This window comes from Ursus americanus, chromosome 33 (genome assembly GCF_024610735.1).
Source record: "Ursus americanus isolate L20-20 chromosome 33, mUrsAme1.1.p, whole genome shotgun sequence".
Taxonomy (NCBI): domain Eukaryota; kingdom Metazoa; phylum Chordata; class Mammalia; order Carnivora; family Ursidae; genus Ursus; species Ursus americanus.
This window is the reverse complement of record NC_142159.1, coordinates 24,326,503-24,348,840: the sequence shown is the minus strand read 5'-3', so window position 1 is coordinate 24,348,840 and position 22,338 is coordinate 24,326,503. Positions and strand designations below refer to the sequence as shown.

The window sequence follows — 22,338 nt, the reverse complement described above, 5'->3', positions numbered from 1 at the left end:
CAAGGGACACACGCAGCCTGACCCCTGGGCTGCCCTCCTAACCGGCTTGGTGTCAGGGAAGAAAAGCCCCGGTGTGGTCTGGCACCTTCTCCTCTCTGGCTCCTTGGGAGAAGCTGTTCATACGGGGCCAAGGACCGCTGTCCAACAGCTTCACCTGAGAAGGCGTATTACGTAACCAACACGCACGGATGTCCACACAGACACGGACGCACGAGATCCATTTCCCAGTGAGCATTACAAGCGTAAACAAGCACCGTGGAATAACTGCCACTTCCGATTCCCCACTATTTAAACTTTTCAGTTTTCTCGTCTTACTGGAGCAAGGAAGAGTCGGTGGAACTTGATTTTAGAGGCTCCGAAGTATTTTCACATAGATCATCCCATGTAATTCTCCCCAACGCCCAGTAAGAGGCTGAGAATCCTGGACGGGGTCAGGAGGGTCATCACTAGGCCGAGTATCGAACTTGCAGTCAGGAGTCAGGCTGGGGCTCAGGGACACGTGGTCTGAGGGGAGGCCCCGGCCGCAGGGAGGCCGAGGGGAACAGTGTGGGGCACATGGAGGCTGGAGCTGCTGGCAGCGGGTGGGTATTAGATGGGGTCCAGATGGGAGGGAACCTTCTGAGAGCCAAGGGTTCAAGCTAGGTGATTCTGCCCAAGGATATCTGCTTAGTGTTTTAAGAGAGGCTCACTGTTCATTCACACCAGTTCTTCCCAGTTGTCAGAGCAAAGAGGGCCAGGCTTTGCAGCAGCCCAGAGAAGTCTGGTGGGGTGTCGGGGGGGACCCCACAGGCCTAGTGCCCAGAGGGCTGGGAGGAAGCAGGGGCCCTCGAGGGGCAGGCTCCGTGGTCACCACTCAGCAGCAAGGACTTGATTTGATTAGGGACAAAAATCGAAGAGGCAAACATCAGGAGGTTTGGGAAGAGATGGGGGGACCTTCGTGCTGGTGGGAAGCAATCTCTGTTCTGATTTAAAAGCGACTCCACTGGGCTATCCCCAGCTGGCCTGTTCAGACAGAGTCGGAGAAAGTGGCTTCTACCTTGGAAATCCCTTCGGTGAAAGAGCTTGGTGTTCTTACCACACGCGTTGACTATCGGTGAGCCAGTGAACTGAACATCTCAAGTCCCGCTATCTGTCCCTGCACCCGCTTTGTCTCCGTAGCCCCTTCGGCAGAGCAGCTGTTCCCTTCCTTTTGGGGATGTCTGAGCCGCATACTGCTGGCTCTCCCACCTTCCTGACTTTTTCGGGAGCCGTGTGAAAGAATTAACTGCAAACGCATTATGACCTCGGGTCCAAATGGGATCTGCAGACCTGGGGAACTCCTGACGCCTGTTCAGGGGGCCTGTGAGATCAAAAGCATTTTCCAACAATCCCGAGACAGCTCCTGTTTGTTCTCTCGTGAGCACAGAGTGGAGCGTTCCAGAGGCTACATGCCACGTGCTACCGCAGCCAGCGGAACGCAGAAGCACGGCTGAGAAGCCAGCCATCTTCTCTGAAGCCAGACAGTAAGGAGATTTGCAAAAATGTAAAGCAATGTTACTCTTCTAAGTTGTATTTGTTTTAGAATATACAGCTTTTTTCATAAAGACATGTAATGGGCTTTTTTTTTTTTTTGAAGATTTTATTTATTTATTTGACAGAGATAGAGACAGCCAGCGAGAGAGGGAACACAAGCAGGGGGAGTGGGAGAGGAAGAAGCAGGCTCCCAGCAGAGTAGCCTGATGTGGGGCTCGATCCCAGGACCCCGGGATCACGCCCTGAGCCGAAGGCAGCTTAACGACTGAGCCACCCAGGCGCCCCATGTAATGGGCTTCTTGTCGCCATTTAAATGAATTAAATGAACATTACTTGGTTGCAATTTCTTTTTTTTTTCTTTTTTGCTAGATTTTTATTTATTTATTTGTGAGAGAGAGCATGAGCAGGCAGGGAAGAGCAGAGGGAAAGGGAGAAGCAGGCTCCCTGCTGAGCAGGGACCCCCCCCCCCCCGCCCATGCAGGGCTTGATCCCAGGACGCTGGAATCATGACCTCAGCCAAAGGCAGATGCTTAACCAGGTGAGCCTCCCAGGCGCCCCTTGGCTGCAATTTCTAGATGGTAAATATTGACCGATACAATCCACATGAGCCGAAAGCTCTCTGGAGCCCTCAATAATTTTAAGAGTGTAACAAGGGCCTGAGGCCAAAACGTTTGACGACCTGAAAGTCATGCCTATTTAAGAGTAAAGGTTGGGGGTTTGTGATTTGTTATCTATTGCAGCCTAATATTTTCCTGTTGGAACCAACCCTGAAGTGTTGGATGGTCAGCAGAAAATTGCCTGCTTGCACCTGCCCATGGCTGGCACCTTCCAGAATCATCCCTGTTTCATTAGCCCAGCCCTGCTGCAGGGGGAGGGGGTCCAGGTCCCCTTGGGGCTCAGGGGCGGAGGCAGAGGCCCGTCCAGCACTCTCAGGGAAAGCAGTACGAGGGAAGCTTATCACGGGGCCCGGCACTCCCTCCTTGACAGGACCTCTTCTCTCTTCAGAGGTCTTAATTTCCTCCTCTTCTCTCGGCCCCGCAATTCCTCGCCATTTCCCCTCACACCAGGCTCCTTGCTGTGCCCCCCTTGCTGACATCCAGCCGGGTCATCGGCTCATCCCTAGCCCCGTGACTAGAAGGAGAAAATGAGAGCTGCTGGCACGGCCACGGCCGGGAGCAGGGCTCCTGGCAAGGCACCCAGGATGCAGGATTTGGGGGGCGCTCACCCTGGGTGCCCACCCAGAAGGTGCATGGCCCCGAGAGTGGGTGCCCCGCTCGCCCCCACCAGCCCTGTACAGTTTACAGAAGAAGGCCGAGTCGGGGGAAGGTGGCGAGCACGGCTTTAATCCCATCTCTTCGGTCTGAAGCGATTATGGGGGAGCTTCCGACAACCACCAAAGCGTGGCCCCTGAGAACAGCTTTGGAGGGTTTGCAAAGCAGCACTGGGGCTTATGAGGCGAGAGACCCCAGCCAGGCCTTTCTCTGTGCAGCAGGTGGGCCACGGAGGAGGAAGTGAAAGAGGACCCCTGAAAAGCCCTTTGCACACTTCACGTTCCCTATAGAAGCTGAGAGGCCGCGCTCGTGACGCGGGATTCGTCCGTTAGATTGTTTGTCACGCTTTTCAGCCGCGACCCACGGTAAAAAATACAGAAACACCTTTTACACGGCAACCTGATTTTCATACACGTATAAACAACCGAAGCAAAAGTTCCAGAAGACGACCCTTATCGTCACCGCACACGACACTGTCTACTCCGTCTAGGTAAAGAAAACGCAGCTCACAGCGCGCGCACCGGCCGCCCGCGGTCGACAGAACATGGAGATGCAGGACCAGCCGGAGGCGCGTCTCTGCACGGGACTGTGTTTCTGTCTTTCACACATGGTTCTCTTTGCGGAGCAGCACAGAGACGTCCGCCCCCGAACACCCCTGAGACTAATGCGTGGGCGCCAGGGTCTAGCTCAGGGCCGAGGCAGGGCAGCCTCCGCGAGATTGCGTGCTGCAGCGGCCCCAGAATGGTCCAGACCCCGCGCCTGCCCCTCCTCCCCGATTACCCTAAATTACAGAGCGGAAGCACAGCGTAGCCCACGTACCTGCACAGATGCCCACCAAAAGTCTGGACACAATGATCATCTCAAAAGACCGGGCGACCTCGCTGCACCCCATCAGGATGGCGGGTACAATGGAGAAGATGTTGTTGAACAGCAAAGTTCCTTTCCTGCAGAGGACGAAATGTCCGTTAGTCTGGGCAAGGGATTCGCTCGTTCACTGAACAGATGTTCACCAAGTGTCCGGCCAGTTACAGCAGCGGGCTTTGCTGCTGCTTCCACTGTCTGTGGTCAAGGCTGATATAGGTCAAGTGCACAGCCTGGGGGGGCACGTTCTCTGTGGAAGCTGATGGAAATGACCGCAGTGCAGAGCGCCTCGGCGGTGGGGAGCAGAGGGAAAGAGCCACACACTACGATACACTCCAGCGTTTTTGAAATCGCCAACTCACATGATGTTAGTGTAATCTTGAAACCAGATTATGTTAAGGACACGAGAAGAAATGTATAGGGCCAACCTCACTGATCCACATAGATGGAAAAATCGTACATGAAATATTAGCAACTTGAATTCAACAGCATATAGAAAAGTCTTTCCATGTTAAAACACCCTACAACATAAAATGACCAGACCTGTCTGGGGAAAACAAAACTGTAACATTATTTTTTAAATTATAGAAGATTACCCTTGAGACTCCAGGTAGGTAGGGAAGGCTGTCTTCAGACACAAAAAGCAAAAACCATAAATGAGAGTTAAGTCTGACCACTTGAACATGTAAACATCTTGCATGAAAAAGATACTATGTGTGTGTGATTAAGCAATAAAGCAACAGATCGAGAAGATACTCGCCTGATGCAACAGTGTTGCTTGGACAGGCTCAGAGATGGAATTTCCTCCCAGCTGTATAATCTTGGCTAAGTGACAGCAACTCTCTATGCTTTGTTTTCCCATTTTGAAAAAGGGGATGGGGCTGTTGTATGGATTGGAGGAATTAAAAACCCTAAAAAAACCTAAAAACCCAAGCTCAGGATAGAGCCTGGCACATAGGAACCCATCAATAAATTGTTCGTTGCTACTGTTATATAAGGAACAGATCCTTAAGAAAACCACAAACAATGGAATAGCATTTATCACATTCTCAGGCAGACAGCTGGACAAGCAACTGTCTCCTCCACCTGTGGGCCAAATGGACCAACGTGGACCGAAGTCCTTCACTCAAGGAGACCTGGCCTGCAGATCCGTGACTTGAATGATGTTCTGTCGGGCAGGGAAAACTGCTGAGTTCAACACCGACCTCCCAGGAAGACCTCAGGATCTTAGGTCCCAAAGCTGAGGTTGTAGGTTTCTAATCTCAGACTCTTTTTGAAAAATACTGCAGAAGGGGCTGGGTTCTGGCCTTGACTCTGGAGCTAACGAGATCTGTGGCCGAGAAGATGATTTGACTTTACCTCGCCTCCGTGTGCTCGTTCGACAACGAAGGGGCTGGTGGGGAGGAGCTCTTGAATACTGCTCATAACAAGGCCGCTCTCTCACGCCCAAGGAATTTACACGAGGGAGTGTGAGTCTTAATGACCTTTTTTGGAATCAAATACATAATCTCTAGAATTAGGGGCAAAGATAGAAGCCCTGCCCTTGGCGTTCACAACACACCCATAGCGAGAGTCACCCCGCAGCCACGCGGCTTCACGCTGGAGTGCCTGACATTGATCTCAGCCATTTCAGAGTTTTACAGTCATTTAATTTGGGCTGAATTTTGCATATTACTTGATCCCAAGGGGAAAGAACAGAGCAGTGAGTTTGTGTTTGTTTGGGAGGCAGAGTTCAAGAACACGGTGCTGTGATCTACATTGGGCCTGACATCGTGGCCGTGTTATCTGGTGTTTGACTCTTAAAGGCAAAAAAAAAAAAAAAAAAAAAAAAAAGAGGAAAGAACTTGTTTTGATTTTGGTAAGGAATATACCTGAAAGGCAAGAGAACAGAGAGAGGGAGCGAGTCCTGACCTGTGAAGTACTCTCTGCTCTTTCTGGATCTGCCCCCAGAGCCTGAGACCCACCACACCCGCCTCTAGGCCTGAGATCCTGCTTCCGTCCCTGGACACTTGGTCAACATCTGGTCTTCTTAAGACCGTATTAGAAAACAGAAATCATCGCAGTGGTTATTACCTAGTTTTACCAACAACAGCAACAACAAAAAAGACTTCAGCTTTAAGCCTAGTTTTGAAATGGTCGGAGTCTAGAAGTTTCAGGAACCGGAAATTCCTCTCGCCTTACCTGCCAAATTTATTCACCAAGGGGCCGACCAAGAGGGATCCAATGAAGCCTCCGAAGGGGAACATGGACACGGTAACAGACCATAGCAACGTCAAGGAAAACTCATTGATGTAGTGATCGTTGCGTTCATAGTAGGTCTCGTTATAAAATGCTTTCATGAGCTGGAGGACAAAGCGGAAGACAGCACCAAAATAACTTGACCTGGTTTTGCAGGAAGAACAGCGTGAGCTGTTAGGCCCCCTGATGGAAGACCTGGGCACACGCAGCAACAAGGGAGAAGGGGCGAAGTGGTATGGACAGCAGCTAGCAAGGACCCCCACTCCGGAACTGCCAGGCCTCCGACAGGCACCCTGCCCATGACGTTGCTAACTCCAGTCCTCCAGGCCTTTAGATGACCCCTGACCCTCCAGGCTCCTCTAGAGAGTGCAAGGCTTTGGAAAACAGAGCCCCCACCCCCACCCCCGAGGCCAGCCCCAGTGTGCGCGGCCAGGCCTGGCTCTCCATGAGCAGCTGAGGCTGGGGGACTGGGTTCACCCCCATAACCCTGTGCCCGCAAGTCACTCCCTTGAGCCTGTGCCCCTGTGTGTCTCGTGGCTATTTCCCTCTCCCGTGACCGGAGGACCCACTGTGCGCTCCAGTACGCACGTACCGCCACCCTGGGGGCCACATCCAACACAGGCTGCTCCAACCCCCCTCCGTTTGCGGGGCGGGGTCTGCGTCTCACTCACCCCAGAGACCTACCTCGGCTGGGGAGTTAACGGCGGACACGTTGTACCCATACTGGAAGGATGACCCGAAGGCGGCTATCAGCGTCGCCAGTAAAAGTACGAGTGTCAGCCTCTGCAAGGGGAAAATCCTGGCTTAGGTCATAGGAAGCAACTGGGGTTCAAGGAACTCCTGATTTATCCCGAAGTCCTATAGAAGGACGCAAGAAAATCGGAAGATCCGTCCTCTTTCAACTGCTCCCTATCTTGAAACCTTCCTCTCCTCACTTAACCTGATAGAACAGGGTCCCTGGACCTCAGCACATAGGGCGGGGGAATTCTTTGCTCTGGGGGGCTGTCCTGGATGCCGGTAGGGCCCACCCGTCCCTACCTGTGACAACCCAGGTGTCTCCAGACATTGCTAAATGTCCCCCTGGATGGGGGAGGCAGCCGTCCCTGAGAACTGCTGGGTCAGAAAGACACGGAAGGCTCCCCTACTCCAACACTCTACCTAATGTCTGAAATGCTTCTCTAACATTCCCACTGTGTGGCTGTATTTGCTGACAGTGGCAAACACACTCAGGTCCTGCCTCAAACACCAACTCCCCTAAAAATCAAAGAGGAGAAAATGGGAACAATTGTCATTGTTTATTTAGGGCCACTGATTAACTTCCTTCAGCCGCTGGACTTTTGCTGTAAAAGGCGTGGCGAGAAAATATTTAAATACAGGTTTCTGGGAACGCAAACACGTGTGTTCTGTGATCATATGAGGAAATCAAACACTCATTTAACAAGAGGGAAGTCCATTAGTAAAGTCATGGAAAACGAGAAAAATAAAAGTGGAAAAAGTTTTTCTCTTAGAAGCTACAGATTTCTTTCTTTCTTTCTTTCTTTCTTGTTTTTTTTTGAGATTTCATTTATTTATTTATTTGACAGAGAGAGCGAGCGAGCACAAGCAGGGGAAGCAGCAGAGGGAGAAGCAGGCTCCCCACTGAACAGGGAGCCTGACGCGGGACTCGATCCCGGGACCCTGGGATCACGACCTAAGCCGAAGGCAGAGGCTCAACCGACTGAGCCACCCAGGGGCCCAGAGCCTACAGATTTCATCTTGCACTTGCCCACTGCCACTTTCTAGCTTGATTGCTAGAATCTTCATTTTCCCGATCTTCAAAAGGAGGGTCATCACCCTCCCTCAGAGCTGCTGCAAGGTTGAATTATGAAAGCGTCGAGCCACGGAGGTGAATCACTGACCAGGGCCTGGACAAGCTGCCCCAGAGCACCCTCATCCTTGTGCTCCCACGGAGGCTCCATCCAGGGGTCATGGGCTCCCCCGGGGCAGCTGAGCCCTCAGGTCTCCTCTGGGCCACGCCTCTGCGGAGAGCTAAGTGAGGAGCCGGGCAGGCAGAGGAGCCACGGCCATCCTGCCCCGTCCCGGTGCCCCGGAGAGCACGCGCTGGTTAACCCCCAGGCGGCAGGGGCAAGACCTGCAAGGAGCCCCCTTAAACGAAACCTCGCCCTTCTCCTCCCTCCACCTCAGGAATTAACAAATGGTTAGTTCAGCAGGATGTTTCTGGCAAGGAAGGTAAGCACCATGGGCTCAGACCCCACCATCCCCTGGGGCCAGCGAGGGGCGCAGGTGACCAAAGTGGGGGGCGATGGTGCCCAGGAGAGAAAGTGGGTTCTGGAGCTGCTGCCGTGCTACCCTGTGACTTCTAAAGGTGGGGGGGGGGAGCAAGTAGGCACATGCAGTCACACACCCCATCCCAGATGCAGGACAGGGCTGCCCGAGCTCCCACCCGGAGTGCTCTGGGCATTCACTCGCTCACTCACTCACTCACTCACTCCAGCACACGGAGCGCCCACCGTGAGCCCGGCATTGTTCTAAGTGCTGGGGATACAGGGGAGAACATAACAAAGTCCCTTCGCTATGGCTGTTGTATTGCTTGATTTTGTGGAAGGAAGGAAGGAAGGAAGGAAGGAAGGAAGGAAGGAAGGAAGGAAGGAGAAAACTGATAAGGAGTTTTCCTCCTCTAATTCTCTTCCAGGTAAATGGTTAACTAGAAACACAACAGGCTTCACTCATACCGCCAAGTGCAACTCCTGACCACTTTCTCCTTTGGTGAGTCCTCTGGTTTGAAGTCCTTAGCAGCGCTCCGCTGGGGAGCTGGCCTGTGCCCCAGAACGCGGGATGCCGCGAGGCACACGGACAGCCCGCAACCGGACTGCTTTTACAAGATCCCAGTGAACGCTACCGGGAAGAACTCAGGCTGCAGAGTCTCTAAGCATAGAGCGTACAACTTAACATCTATGCTTTGTCTTCCTCTTGAATTCGAGCCACAGGCACATGCTACGGACCCATAGGAGTCAGGGGTTACCTTCTGTCAAAACAGTAAAGACATTCTGGGTAGGCTCTCCCTGACCATGCTGGTCCAAATGCCTTCATTCATTAAACAAATAGTGGTTGCGAGCTGACTCTAGTCCCAACACCACGCTACAGTCTGGTGAGCACATCAGCCGCCCTCAACATCATGGTCCAATGGGGAAGGCGGCCATTTAAAAAAAAATACGTAATAGGGGCGCCTGGGTGGCACAGAGGTTAAGCGTCTGCCTTCGGCTCAGGGCGTGATCCCGGCATTATGGGATCGAGCCCCACATCAGACTCCTCCGCTGGGAGCCTGCTTCTTCCTCTCCCACTCCCCCTGCTTGTGTTCCCTGTCTCGCTGGCTATGTCTGTTAAATAAATAAATAAAATCTTTAAAAAAAAATACGTAATAATCTAATAGCTTAGCTATAACTGGAGTGAGCTCTACAAAGAAAAAAACACAGAAGTGGTTTAAAAGAGGAGTCAGAAGTGACAGAGAACAGGGGCCCGGGCTCGGGGCAAGGCTGAGGCGGGGGCAAGGCTCTGAGGACCACTGAGGGAGTACAGTAGAAGGACCTGGAATCCCATCAGGAAAATGCACATCCGCACTACAGTGAGACACTGCTTCTCACTCACGGGGACGGCTAAAATCAGTAAGACAGTAAAAAGTGTCAGCAAGGAGAAAACTGGAACCCTCTCCTGTCACTGGCAGGAATATAGGGTGATGCGGTCCCTTTGGAAATCTGTCTGGCAGTTCCCCACAAAGTTCAACAGAGTCACCGTATGACCCAGTGATTCCACACAGAGGGGTCCACCCAAGAGAAACAAAAACGCATGCACGCAAAAACGTAAATGTTCACGGCAGCAGCATTCAAATCAGCCCCAAGGGGGAAGCCATCCAAAAGGCCATTAACCGACGAACGTATCAACAGGGGCTGAGCATCCAGACAGTGGGAGATGATCTGACACCTGCTACACGGAGCCTGGACCCTGAAGACATGCTATGTGAAAGCAGTCAGTCCCAGAGGAGCACTCGCCCACCTTCATCTTGGCGAAAGGTCCAGAAGTGCAAATCCGTGGAGACAGATGGGAGATGGGTGGTTGCCGGGGCTGGGGAGAGATGTGGACCACTGCCAGGGGACACAGGCCTCTTTTGGGGTGATGAGAACGGTCTAAACTTCATCGTGCTGATGGTCGCACAACTGTGAATGTACGTTTGTGTATTTTATCCAGATTGCATACTTTTCTTGGGTAAATTGCATGGTCCGGGAGTTATGCTCTCAGGAAACGTACTATATTTAAAAAGGCATGTAAGAGAAAGCCATACTTTAAGCTTTCTTCTTCCTTTTTTTTTTTTTTTTAAGTCTTTCCAGGAGGGAAAAGAGAAAGATCAAGTACTGGGCTGGACTAGGGTATGAGGGAGCAGGGGCCCAGGTCTCCCAGCAGCTTGTAAAAATGCCAAGTGGCCTTCAGACGTGAAGGGGGTGGGGTGTCTCCTCAGAGGCCAAGGGGAGCCGTGACTCAGCTATGCTTTTGGGAGAAACCACACGTCCCTCATGCCCACAGTAAACTGGCTTCCTGTTTCATAACGCCGAGCACATTCTGAGACTTAGTTAAAGAGCTGCCTTCAGGGCCCGTCTTCCAGCTGGATGGGATTCAAGGCTGCTGGGAAGGGAGCCCTGCCCCAAACGGCTCCCTTCGGGAATCTGCTTCCTAAATCCACTCCCGCTGTCCGGAATCTCCCAGGAGAACGCAAACATCTCTAAAAAAGTTAGTTCTTATGAATTATTAACTCTGAGTCGCTTTCTCACACTATCAATCCCAAAGTTCATAAACAGAAAGGGAGGCCTAGGTGCTGCTGAGGGACAGGACAGTGCCTTGTCTTGTGGCCGTGGTGGTGACGAGCACGGCGCGAGGGGTGAGGGGCAGCCCAAGAGCCTGGGATGGGACCTGCACTCCTGCTGCTGGCTGTGTGGCCTCGGGCCAGTTACGGAACTTCTCTGTGTCTCAGCACCTACACCTGTAAAACGGGACGATACTCCCTCCCTCGCAGGACTGAGGTGAAGAACGAAGTTCGTTTGTGAAACCCCGTTAGAGCCACACCCGGCTTATTGTAGGTGCTCCCCACAGGCTTGCTCTCATCATCAACAGCGACCACACCAGAAGGGAAGTTCCTTATCCCATGCTGCTGGGTGTGTTGTTGGTGAAGGCACCCCCCAAAATTACGTTTTCATTTTCTAAAAACACTTGGCTCGTTTTCACACCCCTCCAGGCCAAGAGTCCTCTCTCTCGGCAGAAAAATCCTTGGTGCGCATTGGTCAGATTCTGGTCATTTCTCTTTACATGTAAGGAATCCAGAGACCAGTGAGGCCACGGTCACACAGGCAATGGGGGGCGGGGAGAGGGGCCCCTGCACCAGCCCACACAGCCCCAGCTCTCTGCAGTCTTCCCAGGCCCCTCCACTTTTCCTCTGCTCCTCAATCCCCCCCGCCCCGGGCTTTACTCGGTCACCTGTAGATTCTTACAGGCGGCCCCCATGGCAATCATTTTGTTTTCATGTATCCCAGGAAGCCCAGCACGTGTCCTGGCTTTTGTCCAAAGGGGCAGGTCTGGCCTCAGGCAGCCAGGAAGGGGAAAGCTCCATCCCACCTGCCACTGGAGGACGGGCTTCCTTCCTTGGAGAATCCAGGGCGCAGGGAGCCAGGGTCAGCCCATCCTGCTGCATGTGAGCAATTTAACCACACCCTCTCAACGTGTATTGCTTCTTTTCGGGACCACCACGCGGGGGCATTTCTGTTTTCCTGCCGCCTCACCCGGGGAGGGGGGGGCACAGACCCGATGAGGGTCTCTCCTGACCCTCAAGCCCCTAAGTTCTTGTCACCTCACAGCCCCTTTTCTATAAAATAGAGGGGTTAACACTGAGTGGTCTCACACTTTCTTGGTTGTCGCGAGAGTCCGACAAGATCCATGTGAGGCTGCTCAGTAACCTTGAAAATCCTAATTCTCACGGGACGAGAACGCCTCGAATGAGTAGGGACCAGGGATGCTGCTAGACACCCTACAACACTCAGGCCAGCCCCCCAAAGCCAAGAATCATCTGGTCCCTGCTCTAAAGGGTGAGCAAAAGTGGTAACATTCACGGGGGACCCACTACGGGCCAGGTAATTCATATGCATCGTCTCATTTAATTGGTATGGTTATCATTCCCATTTTACAGGTGAGAAAGCTGAGGCACGAACACTTAAATAACATGCCCCAGTTCCCACAGCTAGAACAGGATGGAGCAGGAACGGAACCAGGTCCTTCTACCTCCCAAACCTGCTCTTAACCCAGGAGCCATAGGGCATGCCCTCGACCTGACCTGTCTGCGGTAATGGCCTCACAGGCGTGCCCGAGTCAGTCATCATCTCCACACGTATGTCCCTCTGCCTCCACAAATATCAGCAAATGCAGTCGTGACGCGTGAAATGCGAATTCCTTAAAAGTGTTCGTAATACATTCGTATGCTCTGTCATTATGCATTTTCCTCAATCAAGAGACTCTCAAAGTACAGCTGAAAGTCTGTGAGTGAGGGGACTGGGGTAGGAGGGAAGAGGTCCAGAAAAATCTGTCGCGAAAACAAGGGAACCTCTCATCTGAAAGGCGGGGAATGTCTGCTACAGATGTGACTTAGATGCGAGCCTTGCATGGTCTTTTCTGCGTGCACCTTCTTTCCACGCCGGCCTAGCCGTGTGACTTGCCGAAAAACCTAATGAAAATGTTCCGAAGCCAAAATCGACACGCGTCAAGGAGCCTCTCGCCAGCAGCGTGGAGGGGTTTTGTGGCTGGCTGCAGAGGCCCTTCTCAAGCTTTTCTGGGGAAGGCACTTGGGACAACTTAACCCTTTGCGACTCGTCCAGTTGGTTGCAGGTACTTCTCGAGTCTGTTCCGGTAGGGTGATCCCTGACCGGTCTCTAAAATCTAACTGTCCCTAAATCTGTCCTCTAGTCCCTGTCCAAGTGAACTCTGAGGTTCCCTCCCACGGCGCTCCCCTGCACAGAGCTCCCAGGGACGGGCCCCCCACCTCTCCCACCCCGGCAACGCTGAGCAGGCCCTGGCAGCAGGCCACTCCATGCTCCTTCCTGCCCTGGGAGGCCCACTCACCCCTTCCTTCTTGTTCGGATTCTGTTGCTCCATCTTTGGTCTGCAAGAGCCGAGCGCTGCCGACTTCCTTTCAGCCAAAATAACAAACGCGCTGAATGGAGAGAGAAGACATTCGGGCTGAACTTTGGCCGCGCCAAGTAACAGCCAATAGCCTTTTTACAGCCAGCCCCAGACGGAATAACCCTTTCAGGAGTCCAGAGGTACGTCTTCTTTCACTTCTTTTAAATTCCAAGTCGGGTTTGGTTCAGCCAGCGGGCGCCCCCCCGCTCCCCCGGGGCTGCAGGCACGGTGCCTGCCTGATCGGACAGTCCGCGGTATCCGCTCCCCACGAGAGCCTCCACTGGTCGGGCTCGTGATGAGTGACTGGAGGAGTTATTTCTGTCCCAAACACACGGAACGCCACTGGCCCCACAGCATACCAGGTAACACAAGGCCAAGAGTTGGGGTCACTAGAGGTTTCTCAGAAGTGGTCCCTGCCAGGAAGCCTGCAGCCAATCGGAGAGTCTGCTTTTGCTCACACACCCATGCCACTCTTGCTCAGACAGTTTATTTTCCTTTGTAAGGAACTGAGTGGGCTGAAGAGGCGACTTTAGGCATCATCATCACTACTGTCAAGGCAGTAAATGGTTCACATGCCTTTATCTCCAGGGCAGGGAAAGTGAGTCATGGCTGTTGGCCTGGGTCCGCCATGCATGAACAGGCCACGGCCCGCCTCCAGTGCTCAGCACGTGTCCAGCCACCACGGGCCACACCAGGTCAAGGGGCCAAAATCCAGAGCAGAGTCCCGCAAGGCCCACAGGCTTTCATCTTTACAGGACATACTGCTGTGGCACAAATCCAACTAATTCAGCCATTCTTCCCCCTCCTTCCCAATTTTTTTTTAAAGATTTTGTCAGAGAGAGAGAGAGAGCACAGGCAGGGGGAGCAGCAAAGACAGAGGGAGAAGCAGGCTCCCTGCTGAGCAAGGAGCGGACCCTGGGATCATGACCTGAGCCGAAGGCAATGCTTCACCGACTGAGCCACCCAGGTGACCCCCTCCTTTTCCCAAATAAACCATCAACTGGGAGCCCACTATGTGCTGGGCGCCATTCCTCCATCAGTAGCAAGCTTGGGAATTGTGACCAGGCTCCTGTACGCAGGAGACTGTGAGGAGGGTGATGAAGAGGGGGGATTGGCCATTTCCCCCCACTAGCTCATTCCCTGTCCCTTCCTTCTGTGTCACAGCATAATGCCCAGTGCAGGTTTGGCAAGACCAGAAGTTCCCAATTCTTTCAAAGAGTTTTGAAGAATTCTCCAAAGAAAATGTACTTTAGTTGGGGTGGGGGGGTGGGGGTGAAAGGAAAGACACAGATTGTGCAAACAAAAAGAACTGGCCTCAGTTGGCAGTCCTGAGTCATGCTCTGCCCCCCGCCCCGCCCTCTCCGTGCTGGGGGTGGGGTAGGGTGGGGAAGACTCCCAGCCCAGCGCCTGACCTCCCCAGCCCGAGTGAGGCCTGACCTAGCTCCTGTGGCATAGCGGGCATGGCCGTGTGTCACCAGTCCCCCAGCATGGCCAGCCAAGGGGGTGCAGACCTGCCAAGGGCCCAGTGGCTCCAGCCCTTCGCCTGGGCACCTGCTGCTGGGAGCACTAGGGAACGGGCCCAAGGGCTCGGGACTGCACCCCCTGTAGGTGGTGTGGCCCTGCTCGGTCCCTCCCAACCCCAAGGACCAGGCCCAGTAGCCTGGGGTCTCTGGCGGCCATTGGGCCCGTGGGGGGGCCCTTGGGCTTGGGGGATCTGGGCATTCAGATGGGGAAACAGCCCTCCAGTGGGAGGCAAACCCCTGGCAGGCTGACTTGGGGTGTGTCGCCTGCACCCCTTCCCTGTAAGTAGTCTCTGAGGTTGGGGGGTGTCTCAGACTCCGGCCTCTGCGTCTCACCCTCCCTGCCCAGCCCCGGTCCGGACTAGGAAAAGAAACTGCCAACTGAAGCCTATTTTCGCCTTGTGGTTTAAAATGACACTGATGAAAACACTGATGGACCCGAGGGCAGGCTGAGGTGTGTCCCAGGATCACGTACAAGTATTTCCAAGAAACTGCGTGTGTTTTGAAACTGCCTCTACCGAGAGCCAAGGAATCCCTTTTAAAGGGAAAGTGGACAGTTGCAGAGCCATAGTCGGTCCTGGCAGGGCCCTCCCGACGCTCTTCCCCACCTTCCACACAGTTTGGGTCATCACATGGAAACTATATTAGGATTTTATCATTGAGGGAGAGAAGGACCCAAAGAGGGCCATGTATTAGGTCCTCTCACGACGCAGAAAGTCTGGCCGGGGACTCTGGCATGAGCATTTGGGCCCCACCTCTCAATTCCCACAGGGTTACTACCAACATTAAATGTAAATATGTCAGCACACAATGTCAGAAGACGTATCAGAATCCGACAACAGTGGTTATTCTGGGATGTGAGATCACAGATGATTTTGACCCTAGCTTATATTTACATTTATATTTTATTTTCTTGTTTTTTAAAAGATTTATTTTAGAGAGAGAGAGAGCGGGAGGAGGGGCTGAGGGAGAGAGAGAACCTCAAGCAGACTCCCCACTGAGTACAGAGCCTGACGAGCGGCTCCATCTCACAATCCCGAGACCACGACCTGAGCCGGGTCGGATGCCTAACTGACTGAGCCACCCAGGCGCCCCTGCATTTGTATTTACCGAGCCTACTGTTGTCTGAGAGGGGGGAGTGCCACAGGGTTCAAATATAAAAACTGCCTTCTGCCTCAGGCAGCTTGGACCCTAGCTGAGGACACGGTGCGGTCAAACACATCGATGAATTTGGCGAATTTGTAACCATACAAGAGCTCTAAAGAGGGGGTGGGGCGCTGGTCAGGGAAATCGCTCCTCAAAATGTGAGCTCGAGCCGAGAGGGGAAGGAAGGAGGGAAAGAGCTGACCCAGGCAAAGGGGGTGGGTGGGGAGGGGGTGGTGGAGAGAGCCTGCCAGACAGGAACAGAATGTGCCAAGGCCTGTGGCCGGAGCGTGATGCTATCGAGAAACTGCAAGGTCAGTGCGGCTGAGGGGCCCAAAGGGGACAGGCAGAGTGCAGGGAGGAGGCTGGTGGGGCAGGCCGGGCCAGACTACGTTGAGTACTTGTAGATCACGTCCGGTAAGGAGCTCGATTTTTGTCCTAGGAGCAGAGGGAAGGCATTAAGACTTTCGGAAAGTGATCAGATTCGTGTTTTTCCAAGTTCACGGGGGCGACCTCGAGGAGAACTGCGGAGGGAACAAGAGATTCATGGATTTGAGGAAGGGGAGAGGGAGCTGTTCCTTTGCTGTAGGACCCACGGAGGGTGGCGGAAGAGATTAGAGAAGTCCATGCATCCGGGAAATACTTAGGCTGTAAAACTGACAAAACGTGGTGACTGACAGGATGAGGGGAGGGGAAATAAGAGGACTTCCATATTACTCTGGTGATAAGGAGTCAAAATGATCTTTCTGAAAATGAAGCTTTTCAGAATGACAAGTTCATACAGGAAAATTGAACAAAAATGTTAAAATGTGGAATTAGCACCAGAAGGCCGGCTGGCAAATCCCTGGGCTGTTTTGAGACCATGATATCGGGACTTTGGGTCCCTGCTGGTCTCACCTCTGCTAGGAATGTTCTGGAACCTTTCGAACAGACTGTTGTAGCTCCCCCAACCCATCCCCAAATCAATTTGCTCAGTCCTTCTTCAACAGTAATAGAATTTGCGGAAGGACCTCTGGCTGCCCAAAATAAAGACCGTGTTTCCCTATGGTCCTTGCAGTTGGCGTGAACATAGGCGAAAGCTCTGTATAATGTAAAGGTAACACGACGTGGTAGCTTCCAGGAACCTTGCTCTCTTCTCTGTCTGCTTCTCTATACTGCTGCCTGGAATACAGATGCCACCAGCTTAGATCCTGAGATCGAGGCCACACAGGACAAAGCCACAAGATGGAAGGAGCTTGGGCCCCTTCTCCTGTGGGCTGCTTCTCCAGCCCCAGGATGACTACCTGGACTTCACGTGTTAAGAAAAATACATGCAAGAAAATGGGGAGGGACTCTAACACATTTAGAATGCTGTGAAGACCTTTTCATCCATATATATATACACACACACACACACACACATGTATTTTTTTTAATTGACAATAGCCAAAGTCAGATTTTATTTTATTTTATTTTATTTTTTTAAAGATTTTATTTATTTATTTGACAGAGATAGAGACAGCCAGCGAGAGAGGGAACACAGCAGGGGGAGTGGGAGAGGAAGAAGCAGGCTCCCAGTGGAGGAGCCCGATGTGGGGCTGGATCCCAGAACGCCAGGACCACGCCCTGAGCCGAAGGCAGACGCTTTAACAACTGCGCTACCCAGGCGCCCCCAAAGTCAGATTTTAAATTGATGAAACAGCTCTCTCCCGGAAGTAAGTGCCCTCAGGACCTTCGTCGTAAGGAAGAAACTGAACCCCTGTAATGCTGGGCTCAAATGTCAGTAGAGATTTACCCAGGCTGCTGCTTTTTTTTTTTTTAAGATTTTATTTATTTATTTGATAGCACAAGGAGGGGGAGCAGCAGGCAGAGGGAGAAGCAGACACCCCACCGAGCAAGGAGCCCAATGCGGGACTCGATCCCAGGATCCTGGGACATGACCTGAGCTGAAGGCAGACGCCTAACCAACTGAGCCACCCAGGCGTCCCAGGCTGAGGACTGGATTTTGGTTTTGTGTTTAGGTTAAAAAAATTGCATGGGATTTGAGTGCGTCTGCCCCAACCCTTTTCTTCCCGGAAGCCCTGTTATTTTTATGTGCCACACAGTAGAATGTGGGGTTCCCCAGGAACACGTGCATGGTGCTACAGCAGAAACGCCTGCGTGTGCCTCAGGGGCACGGAATGCGGCTGCCTACCCAGGTGCAGTGTGCATGCAGGACTGCTTGGTTAGAGGGAGGGGCGGGAAGAGAATGGGTCACCTCCATTCCAGGTTTAGATAAGGAAGCAGTAATTAACAGGTCCAAGCGTGCATGCAGCTATCCAGGTGTGCCTTGGGCACTGGCTTTGCAGGGGCAGGGCTCCTGGTGCAGTGAGGGGACCTGGAGGGGGTCCGGTCTGTTGACACAAAACGTTTCAAGCCTAGTGCTCCGTGGGGCCAACCACACGCCATCTAGGCTGGCCATCTGGCCATCGGAACTCAACTCAGCAGAGAACACGTACCGGGTCCAAGTTAACTTTCTTGCACCTTAGGCCAATTAGGAGTTCGGACATTGAATCTGGCCCGAGATGCTATCAGGCGTCCCCAGGGCAGGGAGGCTGCCCATCACGCTCTGACACGCCTGGGGAGTAACCTTCGGAGACTTTACAAGGTTCCCCTGTTCTTACCAGGAGCAGAATTTGACCTTGCTTATCAGAGTGCACATGGACAAACAGGTGTGTACCCCAAGAACCATGGACAGAAAGCGTGAAAGCCAGAGGGGTCACGAGGCTCTTCGGGGACCCAAGTGGCCTCCCTTGGTTACACATTAGGTAGACAGCTTGGTTTTGAACTCTCATAAAAAAACCAACAAAGTTTCCTATTTTTAGTATACAGTTCACTAGTGATAAGGATATCCACGTTGTTGTGCAAGTGATCTCCTGAGCTTTCTCACTTTGCAGGACTAAGGCGCTACGCCTGCTACACGGCAACTCCCCATTTCTCCCCCCCGCCCAGCTCTGGCAACCTCCACTCGCCTTTTTGTGCTGATGAACCGCCTACTTCAGTTACTTCATAAACGTGGAATCATACAGTATCTTTTCGCAACTGGCTCGCTGCCCTCAGCAGCGAGTCCTCGAGCTCCATTCGCGCTGCAGGCAAGGCTGCGGAGAAGCTGGACCGCTCGGAACACTGCCGGTGGGGATGCAACATGGTGCAGCTGCTGTGCAAAGCAGAAAAAAAAGTTAAAACACAGAATTATGACTTGGCGATTCGACGCCTAGATAGATACCCAAAAGAATTAAAAGCAGGCACTCAAGCAAATGTACGTATACACACGTTCATAGCAACACTACTCACGAGAGCCAGAAGGTGGGATCAGCCCCAATGTCCATCAATGGATGAATGGATAAGCAAACAGGGACATATACACACAATGAATTATGCAGCTATAAAAGGAATGAAGTATTGCTACATGGGACGTGAGCCTCCAAAACACCATGCTAAGTGAAAGAAGCCAGGCACGAAAAGGCACATATTGCACGATTCCATTTATACGAGAAATCCCACATAGGTAAATCCGTAGAGACAGAAAGCAGATTGGTGGTTGCCAGGGGCCGGGGGGAGAGGGAAGTGCAGAGGGACTGCTTAATGGGTGTCGGATTTCCTTTGGGGGGGATGGAAATGTTTCAGAACTAGATAGAGTTGTGGTTACCCAACACTGTGAATGTACTAAATGCCGCTGAATTGTACACTTTGCAAAGGTTAATTTTGTGTTCTGTGAATTTCACTTTAATAAAGGGAATATTGAAACGTCTGTAACGACCTAACAGCTACGGCACATCTTTCTGGGTCTAGTGACATGTTAATAAAGTTCAAGCATACTTCCCCCCCTAAAATTATGACTCTTGTACAAATAAAAAAGCACGTATTAAAGATTTTAACTCATCTTGGAGGGATCCAGGCAGCTGTTACAACTGGTGGCAAAGAGTCCGGAGAGCAGACCCATTTATAGATCAGGAATGTTGAAAGGAATTTGCAAACGGATCTAAAGTGGCTTCTAGGGACGGAGGGCGGGCAGTCAGGGAACCTCCCCTGATAGCATTTGTTTAGTGTCTAAATTATTTTCTGCTAGCATCGTTATCTACAACTTGCAGAACTGTAAACTCCAATATAAGGCCGAGTCCTGTGGAATCAGGAAGTGTGCCGTGCTGATGCGTGGTTTTTCCACCCAGGCCCATTTCCCTACACCGTTTGCAATTGACCTCGGTGGGAGCATGACCGTTATCAGCAAAGGCTATAAATCAACATACACCCCCAGGCCAGTCCACGCCTTTCTTGAACATTTAAGCACCCCCACGGGATTAGTACATATGACACCCCAGGGCCAGACAAGGCATCTCCAACCTGGGATCCTGAGGAACAGGTGATTCAAACCAGCAGCCCTACAGGGGCTGCCGGCCCCACCAGTTCCCCTCGAAGCCCCGGGAAGCACAGTTCCTCCAGGCCTCGCTGGTTTATGGGCAGGGACAGCCACAGCACCTGGAGCTTGCCAGAAATGCGGACTCCCAGGCTCCACCCCAGCCCTGCTCAGAATCTGCATTTGAACCAGAACCCCAGGTAGGTCCAGCTCTCCCGACCGTCTGAGAAGACCCGCTGTGTGGACGCCCAGCCCCGAGGCTTCCAGAATCTGTGCCCCACCAGAGCCGACTTACCCTCAGGCCTTACACCGAGTCCTGGGCTCTTCCTTAGGGTTGGTGGTTGGCCAACTTCAGACAGCGCTGGCTCCCCCTCCTGCTTGGCCTCCAGGGCTGGTGGGGCGAGAAGCAGGAGACCAGCACGGGCTGCAGGGAGGTCACCTTTTCCTCCTCCCCAGTGCCTTCGGCCCAGGTAAACCCAGGAATTTGCAGGCTGCCAGGAAGAAGAAAAGCAACAGAAGGGTTAGCAGAAGGGAGGGTCTCCTCCTTCCTACCTCTGGCGAAACAGTCATGAGGAATTCCTCAAATGCTTGATAAATGGGGGCTGCCCAAGATTCTACCCTCCCAGGGCTACTGGCACTACTGGGCCCAGCACCTTGAAAAGATGGACCGGGCTGTGTCGGGCGGGGCCAGGAGGAGAATCTTGGCTGTCACTTAGAGAACACAACAAAGGCTAACAGTAAACACGATGACTGAGCATCGGGTCTCCTGTTGGGGCCACTGGTCCCACGTTAGATGAAACTGAGGTCAAGGGAGGGCAGCACCGTGTTGACCCAGTTTCTCCCCTTTCAGAGCCTCAGCATCCGCAAGCCTGGTCATTGGGCTCACCTGCTTCTCCCGGAGCCTTTCCTCGGCCCTCGGCCCATCTGCCCACACACGGCTTGACGAAGCTGACACGGCACCTCCATCAGCATCCCTCCCCTCTTCCCGCGAGACTCTGGCCCAGAAAGATGGACGCTGCAAGTAACTTTATTGCTCCCTATAAGAACTTCCCAGAAACCCTCGTCAGCTCTGTAACGGAAAGCCTGCAGCGACATTTACACCCAAAACTCTTTAAACTCAACTTCTGAATTTTTACCTCAGTTGCCCACTAATCCGAAACTGTGATACCATGATCCTGGTGCCTGGCGGGCTCAGGTGGGAGAGCATGTGACTCTTGATCTCAGGGTCGTGAGTTCAAGCCCCACCGTGGGCACACAGACTGCTTTAAAAAAATTGATAAAAAAAAAATATATATATATACGATGGGGTTTTGGGATATAGATAGGTGAGGTTCGGTGGGGTGGAGTCCAGAGCCGACAATGAAGAATGAATGAATTCTTGAAATGTCTTTGGTGCAAAAGGTTGGTTTTATTAATGCACGGGGACAGAACCCATAGGCAAAATGACCTGCTGACTAGGGTCTCTAGGAGCAGTGATTATATACTTGGGAGTTGGGGGCAGTAAGGAAAAGGGAGGTTTCAAAAAGAACTTTCAGGCTAAAAAGGACCGATCTACAAGATACCTACAAGATACCGTTGTCAAGTTAAGGTTAATTTCCCCTCTAGCAAGGTATTAACATTAAGATAGTTGGGAGATTCCTGGACGACTGTCACACATGTCCACCCAGGAATGGGGGGTGGGGGGAGGCTGCAGGGTGTCAGCTAATGCTTTGTCTTCAGCCAGCCTTCTGCTCCCTCATCTTAGATAGACAGATAGATAGATAGATAGATAGATGACAGATAGATAGATAGAATGTGATATCTTGATCCTTGCCCAACGGAAGTACATTGAAAGACCCACGCTAAACCACATTTCAGCAACATCACCTAATATCCCGGTGTGGCCCGCTCCCGCTCTGAGATGCAGTTAAGGCCCTGTCTGTCCCAAGACTGTTTTTCCTTACCTGGGCCTGCAACCGTGTAGTTAATGGAGGATAGTTGGAAGAAAGGCAGGCAGGGACAAGCCAAGCCCCCCACCCCAACCCCCAACCCCTAGTCCTAAGAGGAAACTACCCTTAAAAGGAAAAAGATCTCATCCTGTTATTCTAGGCTTTACTCAGTGCCCCACTTGAAGTTCTTCCTGGGAGGACTTACAACTTGTATGTGACAGAAAGGAAGGGAATGACTTTGGGTGTCCCAACCCCGGGCCTGGGGGCCAGCTCAACCCCCA

At 52.4% G+C, this 22,338-nt stretch overlaps 1 protein-coding gene and 2 long non-coding RNA genes across 5 annotated transcripts in view; 1 reads left to right on the top strand and 2 right to left on the bottom strand.

Annotated features, from left to right (window-relative positions):
* LOC123796180 (solute carrier family 2, facilitated glucose transporter member 5) overlaps positions 1 to 13,168 on the bottom strand; it is an 18,875-nt gene extending 5,707 nt beyond the window's left edge. The window contains exons 1-4 of the mRNA XM_045803594.2: positions 13,035 to 13,168; positions 6,567 to 6,665; positions 5,826 to 5,986; positions 3,603 to 3,727 (exon numbers count right to left, since the gene is read on the bottom strand). Of these exons, the coding sequence (XP_045659550.1) occupies positions 3,603 to 3,727; positions 5,826 to 5,986; positions 6,567 to 6,665; positions 13,035 to 13,067 (418 nt within the window). The 5' untranslated portion in view covers positions 13,068 to 13,168. The remainder of the gene's footprint in view (positions 1 to 3,602; positions 3,728 to 5,825; positions 5,987 to 6,566; positions 6,666 to 13,034) is intronic.
* Positions 13,096 to 19,526, top strand: LOC123796181 (uncharacterized). Of its 2 annotated transcripts, XR_015722792.1 has the most exons (4): positions 13,098 to 13,234; positions 13,921 to 14,061; positions 17,247 to 17,451; positions 18,673 to 19,526. It is a non-coding gene; the product is annotated as an uncharacterized LOC123796181 (long non-coding RNA). The 2 variants fall into 2 exon arrangements; XR_006780690.2 differs by lacking the exons at positions 13,921 to 14,061; positions 17,247 to 17,451 and having other exon boundaries at positions 13,096 to 13,234.
* LOC148107245 (uncharacterized) lies at positions 17,544 to 22,171 on the bottom strand. Of its 2 annotated transcripts, XR_015722791.1 has the most exons (3): positions 21,266 to 22,171; positions 20,425 to 20,620; positions 17,544 to 18,932 (listed from the first exon to the last, which is right to left on the bottom strand). It is a non-coding gene; the product is annotated as an uncharacterized LOC148107245 (long non-coding RNA). The 2 variants fall into 2 exon arrangements; XR_015722790.1 differs by having other exon boundaries at positions 20,425 to 22,171.
* Between the last annotated feature and the right edge of the window lie 167 nt (positions 22,172 to 22,338).